This window comes from Cygnus atratus, chromosome 2 (assembly GCF_013377495.2).
Source record: "Cygnus atratus isolate AKBS03 ecotype Queensland, Australia chromosome 2, CAtr_DNAZoo_HiC_assembly, whole genome shotgun sequence".
Lineage (NCBI taxonomy): Eukaryota > Metazoa > Chordata > Aves > Anseriformes > Anatidae > Cygnus > Cygnus atratus.
The window spans coordinates 23,827,357-23,836,812 of NC_066363.1; the positions used below are offsets into that span (position 1 = coordinate 23,827,357).

The 9,456-nt window shown below is 37.2% G+C and overlaps 2 protein-coding genes across 2 annotated transcripts in view; one reads left to right on the top strand and one right to left on the bottom strand.

Moving 5' to 3' along the window:
- CFAP69 (cilia and flagella associated protein 69) overlaps window positions 1–4,472 on the top strand; it is a 28,999-nt gene extending 24,527 nt beyond the window's left edge. The window contains exons 21-23 of the mRNA XM_035545480.2: window positions 226–312; window positions 1,211–1,315; window positions 3,355–4,472. Coding sequence (XP_035401373.1) covers window positions 226–312; window positions 1,211–1,315; window positions 3,355–3,531 — 369 coding nt within the window. The 3' untranslated portion in view covers window positions 3,532–4,472. The remainder of the gene's footprint in view (window positions 1–225; window positions 313–1,210; window positions 1,316–3,354) is intronic.
- Window positions 4,473–7,671: 3,199 nt separating this feature from the next.
- FAM237B (family with sequence similarity 237 member B) lies at window positions 7,672–9,253 on the bottom strand. Its single transcript, XM_035545431.2, has one exon. It carries the CDS (start codon window positions 8,917–8,919, stop codon window positions 8,338–8,340), a length of 582 nt encoding a protein of 193 aa, XP_035401324.1. The 5' UTR covers window positions 8,920–9,253; the 3' UTR covers window positions 7,672–8,337.
- Window positions 9,254–9,456: the final 203 nt, after the last annotated feature.

Genomic DNA, 9,456 nt, shown 5'->3' on the forward strand with positions numbered 1-9,456 from the left:
TAAAAGTAAGCAGGTATAAACATTGTCCAGCTTTGATTATAAGGCAAGCATTAGAGATTTTTGCTGTCTCATCCTCTCCTACCTTCTGAGAAGTAAGGTAGTCAGTCTAGTTTTCTAAAAGCTCATGCTAGTGTTTTGGAGGGATTGTCTTGCATTATTGTGCATGTACTTTTGTTACCAGTACCAATTCCATCTTGCATTTTGTCAATCTCATTTATATTACAGATCCAAGCTGTCCATAAGCAGAAAGAAATGGTAAATAAATCTTGGGAAAATTTCTTGACTCGGACATCAAACTATGAGGCATTGAAGGTAAAAAAAAAAAAAAAAAAAATATCTGAGTGGAGGAGCAAAATTTTCATTCACAATGTAGTTATAATAACTGGGAAGTTCCAAACACATTTCTTAATGAATTATGAGGTTATTCGCGTAGAAGCTGTAGTAAATTTTATGTTCACACAAATATAGAAGAAAGAACCATAAGCCTTATTGGCAAAGCTATGCAAACTTTGATACTTCTGCTCTTCTGACTATAGTCACAAATTGAGGTTCAATGTGGCTTATGCATTTGTGATTAGGTAAATATGTATATATAGGGCAGTGAAGCTATGAAATTTTCATTAATGACTTGGATATTAGAGAAGTGTGCATCCTCATAGTGTTCATATACGACACCAAGCTGGAGGAAACAATCCATATGGCTGGGAGGTAAGGCCCCCATTCAGAAAGACTTCGACAAGTCCTAGGGATGAGCTGATCAAAACCTCAGGACGTTCAAAAAAAGAAAATGTGACATCTTGCATCTCGGACATATTAAGGCTTTCATGGATCCTGGGGTACAGCCTGGGGACTGACTAGCTGTGTAAATACATACTGACTGTGGGGATCCTGGGAGATGACAAACTGAACATGAGGCAACAGTGTGCTCTTGTGGTGATGAAGGCTAACAGCATTTGGGCTGCATTAGAAAGAATGTAGCCTGCAAGTTCTAGGAAGTGATTATTCCCTTCTGGCACTTGTGAAGCCATGTCCCTTTATTCTGCTTTCAGGTGCCCAGTACAAGAGAGTCACAAACCAAAGAGTACTTCTAGTTAAGGGCCAACAGAATTTTTACCTCATTTATTTTGTCACTTTATATTTTCAAACAGGTGCAAATGATACTACTCATTCTGGTTAAAACAATTTTGCCTTTTTTTCTAACTACCTTTAGAAAGCAAAAAGGCTCCAGGAAAAGTCAATAGAGGCTTCCAGATCTAAATTGAAGACTCAAAATGGAGCAGCTCATTCTACTGATATTAAAGGCCTCAGCACAACAGTAAGTAATCCCCAATAACACTGTTTTATTTTCATTAATGTGCAAGTTTCTTGGTGTCTATTCTGTTTGTATTTGTGCTGCTGCTTACTTTTTCTTCAGTAACATTTATGTTGACAAGCTCCAAGTATGTCCTGCAAAACACCACCTCCTCCTCTGACACATCTTCAGACAACAGGTCAGAATGAGATTCAGATCTGAAAACGTCTCAGAAAAAGTATGGGCAAGATGGTCCCTGTGTTACTTGATGTGAACTCCTTATGGGACAGCCTTCTATGAAAACTTTGAGGTCAAAATCTCCTTCCTTTTTTGTTGGGCAAATTTGTGTAATCCCTAGTATGTCAGTAAAGGTCTCTCTGACTCTGCAGATAATTCACCCATTTTATCTTCAGAAAAGATTTTTTTTTCGTTCCTATCAGTTAACTGAAATGTGAGATGATATGAGCCATTGTTAAGATCTTACAAAGCTATATCCGCATATCTGGATGTTGAGTTTTGACAAGCTGGGGTAAGACATGGCAGAATCTTCGTTCTAGTCAGGAACTGCTTTTGAGCTAGCTGAATAAGCTAGCTGTGTAAGTATCACAGCTAAAGAGGTTTATAGGGAGAGGGGTTGCTTTTTGATTGCTTACGAGGAGTTACTTTTGTAAGGAGAAACAAGGAGTTAAAAACATGAGCTGCTGTTTTCAAACAAAGGAAAGAGACTATTATCCTGAGCTCTATTGCATGGATAAGTAAGGACGGCTAAGGTGGCTGCATCCTGTAAAAGCAAAGAGGCAGTTCATACTTGATGTGATGAAGCCAGGATGAGATTGCCAGGAAGCAAGGGGATGGTCTTCGAGTACAGAACTAGGATTTGATCCTTCCCTAAACTTTTGAAAGATACAGAGAGACACATCTGTGAATGCAAGATGAAGTGGTCTGGAAAAATTTTCTAGTTACATGCATATAACAAAAAGACTGTTAATCAGGAATATTTTGCTGAAAGTATCTGAAAATTCTAGATATAAACATGAATACTTTGAAAATTTTTAGCAGAGAGAAATAAATTGTTAGATTTCATTTTAAAGACTTGAGCCTCAAGACAGGATTATTCACTTCTTTGGAGGAAGAGGATTTACAAGAAAATATCTTCACAATTCTGTAATCAGTATTTCAACAACTGTAGATAAAAGCAAGGAAGAGGTTAGTCTATTTTGAAGGAGGAGAGTTTTAGAAAAATGAATGCACCAGCAACATAAGATAAAATTCCTTGACTGCATTGCTTAGAAGTATTGCAAATGCCAGATATTGCTAGCTTTTTTTTTTTTTTTTCATGGAACAGTCTTCTTTCCTTCTCTCTGCCAAACATCTTAAATAGTGGGAGATGAAAACGAAGTTAAGATAGTTGTTGAAAACCTGTCAAGGTTAAGTAATCAAACACGTGAACACCATGCACTCAAAGAGTGGCATTGTTTGTTTTAGTAGGTCATGGTTAGAAGATAGAGCTGTCACTCAAGAATTTTTCTTCAAAGACCTGAACCTATTCAGTATAAAGAGTAGTAACAAAATTGGAAAATATGTGTCTCTTTCAGTCTTGGAGTTTTCATGGAGCAGTAGTTACAGGCAATTGCATTCAGAGAGAAACAGGTTCTGTTCTCTCTTTTTTTTCTTTTCTTTTTTCTTTTTTTTAAGTATTAGCATATAGCAAAATTCTGAGGACAAAAACTGTGGCTGATATTATGTACAAATCCAAATAACACTGCACAACAAACTTCTATTGTAATAAAGGCTTGGTTTTCTTCTCCTCTATTCATAAGTCAGACATGAAAGCAGAAAAGCAGAGTACATAATAGTACAAAAAACACTCTGTCTTTTCCTTTGTATTGATGGGAACAATTTGTGAATTTAGTATAAAGGATAGTTTGAGTGGACCTAGGAAACCTCAGCATGCAACTCCACCAACTGAATAATATTTTCAAAAGACCAGTTCATGGCTTAAGTCTCATCTCATTTTAAATACTAGCATGGATGTCAAACAATGCATCTATTTTGTTTTTCAGATTGGATCTGGTCGCTTAGTAACTGTGGAAAGTACACCTTCTCAATTAATTGGAGGCCCACTGTCTGGTACAGACCTTGCTCTTGGAAAACTATCTGTTTGTGAAGGAGCCTTAAAAAAGATCAAAAGAGTTAAAACATTGGACTCCATCAAGAAAGATTTGGGACCTGTAGAATAAATAATGTTCTGAGCAGTGGTTTTCATATTTTAGTTAACTGCATGTATATTGTAGATACAAGATAAAATATATCTGTAGTGTTTTCGTGAATTGCATAGAACATCTCAATAGTGAAATTATATTTTGTATTTTTTGTAACTAATATAAACAGGCGGGTGATTTACTAAAAGAAATACTCCATATAGTACAAAGGCACACTGAGTCTAGTAGTTTTGTGTGCTAGTGTCAGGTTACTGTGATGCACAGTACATCTAGTATTTGGATTTCCATCTTCTGTTGACACACTCCACACATCGTAGTTTAAGTATCAGTTTGAGCAGGGTGATGAACTTTCACATAAATACACTCAGCTCTTCATTTTCCTGGGTAAGGTACCCTCATGGTGTTTGCTCAAGTCTGTTTTGTTCCTTGAATTGCCACCTTTAGACTCCAGCTAACAGCTCACAAAGAAGCACGTCTGTGCTGACAGTTTCTCCGGGTCTGTTTGGCAGGCAAGCTCTTCATAGACTTCTCACAGCTCTTCAACTGATCTTACAATTCTAATTATTTCATGGGTTACCTCCAATAGGAACTCTGTCTGTTCCACCCTAGCATCTGTAGAACACACTTATACACTTTATAAGTACTCCTTATACAGCGGAGTTTTTCTGTAGATGACTCAATTCCTAAGCTATTGTTTCCTTTCCCAAATTGGGCAAAGCCAGAGTTTGCTATATTATATTAGAACAAGATTTCCTGAGGCTGTTACTTCATTTTAGATTGAGTTTCACAGCATTATGGCATAAACTCCCGTGACATTGCAAGAGCTTCTGTAACATTAACACGTTGGCAAGTAGTCTGTTATTTTTGCCTGTAAGCAATTTTCTGAGAAAAGTAAAATCTTTCACTTTGTTAAATGCCCACTTAGAAAGTAGAAATAAATTGGAGCTAATTGTGTAGAACTTAGTTTCCGACTCCCTTTTTTACCTCCTGAAAGATGTGTTGGCTGTGTGTGTATATAAGGATTTCTTAAAAATTTGTTCCTGTAACAAGACGTAGAGGTGCTGGGTTTAAAAATGAAGTAAGAGGATTTTTGTTTTAAAATTGCCTACTTAAATTCTATGAAAAGAACTCTAAGCAAATAATGAAATATGGCAAAGCAGCCATATGAAATGGTACTCAAATTTTAAAGATATTTCTGTGTGTTCAGTTTCCAAAGATTTGAAGCATTTTCTCATGGGCAGATCTGTTAAACATTGCATTGTAAAGTAACATAGTCATCTACTACTTAAAGCTAGAGAAATTAAATTGAGCTATGTTAATTTAATTTAATTTTTATGTTGGCCCTTTGCTAATTGATAATTTTTAAATGTAATTAGTTTCATTGTGACTTTTTTTCCAAAATCATCTGCATGAACCATAAGCATGTTGTATTAAACAAGCCTCTTTGTGTTCTCTGACCACAAGAAAGATAAGTTAAGGCATATAGAAATTATCTAACTATAGGTCCATGTGTCAAGTGAAGTTTTGCTTAGTTATTTATATTTCTCTGCCACAACCCTATATCAGTTATGCTGCTGTATTACTATTTTAGAGGATACGAAAATATTCTACACACTGGAGCCACAAAAAGTATGCTCTGTTTTCTGTTAAAAAATAGAAACAAACAATAAATACTTGAGTGGGACAACAAAGACTATGTGGCATTTAATTTTATTTATTTTTTTTATTTCCTTGCATATATGTGAATGTGTGGACGACTCCTTATTACTGGCAGCAAGGCACTGGCCCATTTTTTCCAAAACAAAACCAAACAAACCCACCACCACACAGGATTCATGTAAGTCCTTCCCATTTCTGAGTAAAAGCTACAGCAGTACAATATAGCCAAGGTATGGATGTGAAAGATCTTTTAACTGCAAATCAGTTTGCGTTTATGCTTATGCAAAAACTTTAAATTAGGCACAAAGTGAGCCACGCAGCATTTCTTCCACAAGTGCATTGTGCTTTCGTTACAGGCACTCTGATGTTGCAGGCAAGTAGCTTCAAACACTATTGTTAATTGGAGAAAATGGGGAAGGAAGGGGACAGAATTTCCCTAAATGCTTACATTTATACCTCAGAACTGAAAGTTAACACAAGGCTTTGCAGCAGCACAGACAATGTTTGATTTTAGCAGCCAGTCATGCGCTGTGGTCTGGCTGTTGGGGAGGAACCTAAAAAAGTTAGGCTTGCTGTTCCTACTGCAGCCCATGGATGGAAAGGGAGGGAGTGCTGACTGCTGATCAAGGAAAAGATCATCCCATTCTCTATTAGTCTCTCTTGTAAAGACCCCAGAAGTAGCAGCTGACTTTTCATGGCTGTAGACAATGTAAGTATATCCACCTGCAAATTATTTCTTTGCTGCTACTTACTGTGCTGTGTTTCTGTTGTTCACATTTACCTGCCCCTTTGGCAGTCACCCACAGGATGACTGTCTTCAGTGCTTTAACAGCCCTGCATAGCTGACACAGTCACAGGGATATCCTAGAGAGATGTGAGACAATGGAAAAGTACCCAGAGGATAATAAATCTAAAAATAGGCCTATAAGAAAAAAGTGAAAAACACAGATTTTAGTCAGGTGAGAAGATATGATGAAGGTCTCCACATATGTAAAAGACAGTATGAAACAGGAGATGCTCTTACATTGGGAAGAGTGGAACCCATCCTTGCTGTCACTCTACTATTGGTAAAATCCTACTTTTATTTCCCTCTTATGTGAAGTGCAAAGAGTGCATGTGCCGGCAGGAAGCCAACACCCAGCACACCAGGACAAGAAGGAGACTGTAAGTGGACAGGTGTGTGCTTTAAATATTTTTGGCATCAGAACTTACATTGATATCCGTGGGTAAGAGAAATTTCTCACTACTTCGTACCCTTTCTGGAAGGGTGAGAGAAATTTTACAAGATTCAGTTCAATATTTTATTTGCCTAGATGAACATTTACAAACCTATGAGAATTTTTGGATGTTTTACACATTATATATGAACTAAGCATAATGTGTGATGCATTTCTTGTTACTTAGAATGTTTCTGTGCTGCTACCGTGCAAGTAAGGTTCCCTGCAATACTGAAACCTAGTTGGGAACTCCTAAAAGGCTAGAACACAACAGAGACTGAACAAGCTGCATTGTCCGAAGAGAAGAGAACAGTCAGCATCTCTGAGTCTTCCCATTTGTTGTCAGGCCACTCTGTGCTCAGGAAAAGTGGAATAACTAGGCGGTTACAGCTTTGCCATGATGGTTGGTTTCTTACATTGTGAGACGTACTCAGGCCAGTCTCTCACTCTTTCAAACTATTTCATTCACGGCTCTCTTCTCAGCTGTTATGTTCCCTGCCATGACAGGGGTGGCTTCTATCCCCTTACCTGTATGAATGTGTAAGTTAAGAGCAGTCTTGTGCCAAGTGCTCTTCTTAATGTAATTTAATAGCATTTGCAAATAACATGTTAATAAGCAAGAAAATAACTATTCTACAGACCTTGCTGCATAGAAAAATATTTTACTTTATCCACAGACTAGACTAAGCAGTGATAAATTACAAAGTTTATACTGCACAGGGCATAAAATAAGCATAAACCTTTCCTCTAGCTTGGTGTCACACTCTTTTGCAATTCTTAAAAGTAAAGAGGACTGTATATGCAAGACAGTTTATAAAATATGCACATTGACACTTTCTCCATTGCTTAATGTATAAAAATATATTGGGTTTCCATCAAAATTAACTATTAAAAAGGGGAATTATTGGAAAAGATGTGCCTCTACAAAAATACCACACTGGTTAAGACTTACAAGCTTACCTGAGAGAACAAAGGTGTTGACTCAAAACACAAAAGTATTCACATGTGGTGGGAAGAAGGCAGCTTAGTAGGCTGGAAGAAAGGAAAGCAAAGGGGAACTTGTGGGAACTGATACAAATATGAGTTTAGCAATGATTAAACACTTTACACAGAAAAAGAAAAAAGTTGAACCACACCAATGGATTTGTCTAAGCATCTACAATATATGCTGTGCTTTTGTGCTCCTTCAATTTGATGTTGCCTTGCTGAGGTATCTTCATTTTCTCCCCTTTTGGGCTAAAATGGGTTGGTGAAAGCAGACCCTGTAAGATTATGAAAGAAAGGCAGTTATTTTCCATGCAATACAGATAGGAATGCTAGGATTAAATGATCTCCATGTTCAGTCTACAAACCTAAAACATTTGACTGGGTAATCAGAAAAAAAAAATCTGTTGCAGAGGAGGAAGAAAACCAATAGATCTTAGTAGATCATTAGTTAATAAGACATTAGGCCAATCACCTATATGATCTCAGTTCAGACTCATCTGAGACCAGGACGACAACTTTGGTGATTCACAGTGCCCATGAGCTCACATTATATGTCAACAGTTGCAATGGGAAGAACAGAGATCAAGTGGTCAGGTTTGCACTTCCCTTCTCACAGAGGGATGATTCCCCAAAGTTGAGACTGAAGTCCAAATACTGGGAAACTTTCAGTACTGTAATGCCATTTATACACACACAGTGATAAACAGAGCATGCAGCATCCATTTACACACATTTCCACATGCCTTTTTGTCATTATTTGCACTTTGTTAAACACAGAAATTTAGTACCCTAACTACTTTTAACTCATTTTAACTTTAAACTTTTTATCGTGATAGTAGCTACTGTTGAAAGACTCAAATACATTTCACAAGCAGAGACAAAAAATGGAAAAGACTTTGTTGTATTGTCTAAACAATCAGAGATAGAACAACGATTCGGTTTAACACCAGTACATAACAGACTAACATCCTATCCTATAGTTACCTTCTAAAGTTCTATGTGAGTATGTAGAAGAATATTTGGGAGATATTAGCTGTCTTCTGCCCATTCCATGGGATCTTGAGAGCACACAGTCTACATACATATCCCAGAAGTTCTGGGCTAAATCATTGAAAAGTTCATTGTGCTTGGGCTTGGGGGATTCCTTCAGGAACATCATGAAGTCCCAGAGAGCAATGACTGTGTCTGCCACCTTGAGTTTCTTCATTTCCATCAGCCCATGGGATGACACCTCCCAGCACTGGTGGTCAATCTGACCCAGGCTTGATGGAGTTTCTTTCTGAAAGTCCAGATTGGCACAAACCAATTTCAATATCAACACGCAGCTGAGCTGAAGATACCACCTTCTTTTCCACACAAATTCCATACTCCAAGAAGATACCTGAAAGAAAAAGTATAAAATCACAGTGATTCTACCATCGTGTAATTCAGTCTCCCATAATTTAGAAGGATATGCCAAGGGATTATTTATGCTTTGTGGTTCTGCATAGTACGTAATTCTTACAGAACAATGTTTCTTTTCAAACCATGGAAGAGATACCATAGTGTTATTTATAATTTTAGAGTTACAAATAACCTGTCTTTCATGGAACAGCCCAAATCAGAAAGGTGATAATAAAGGGAGAATAAACCAGACCATCATACTGGGTGGGGTGAGCACAGACAATATGCTGAACTCACTCAGTAACTGTTGCAAGAATCGAAACAAGCAAATTCCTTTCTCGCTTATGTTAGAAAATTAAGCAAATTTCTGGCACAATTATTGGCAGCATATATGCAAAATGCTGAAACTATCCAGAGAATCAGAGATGTAAAGAGTAATAACACAGGAGGCATAATGAGAACTTCAAATGCTCCAGAATATGTAGTCATTATTACACATGCACTCCCTCTGGGAATACTGCTGTTTTCCTGTGATGTGATTCCATAAGCTCGGAGCAGGTTTAAACAGAACATCACTAAAACATCTGATAATTTTTTCTCAGTCCTTCCTATCAAGATAAAAGTGCAGTGGAAGAGAAGAGTAAACAAAAAGGGGGGAAAAGGGAGAAAAATAAAAAAAAAAAAGCTAGAAAAAGGA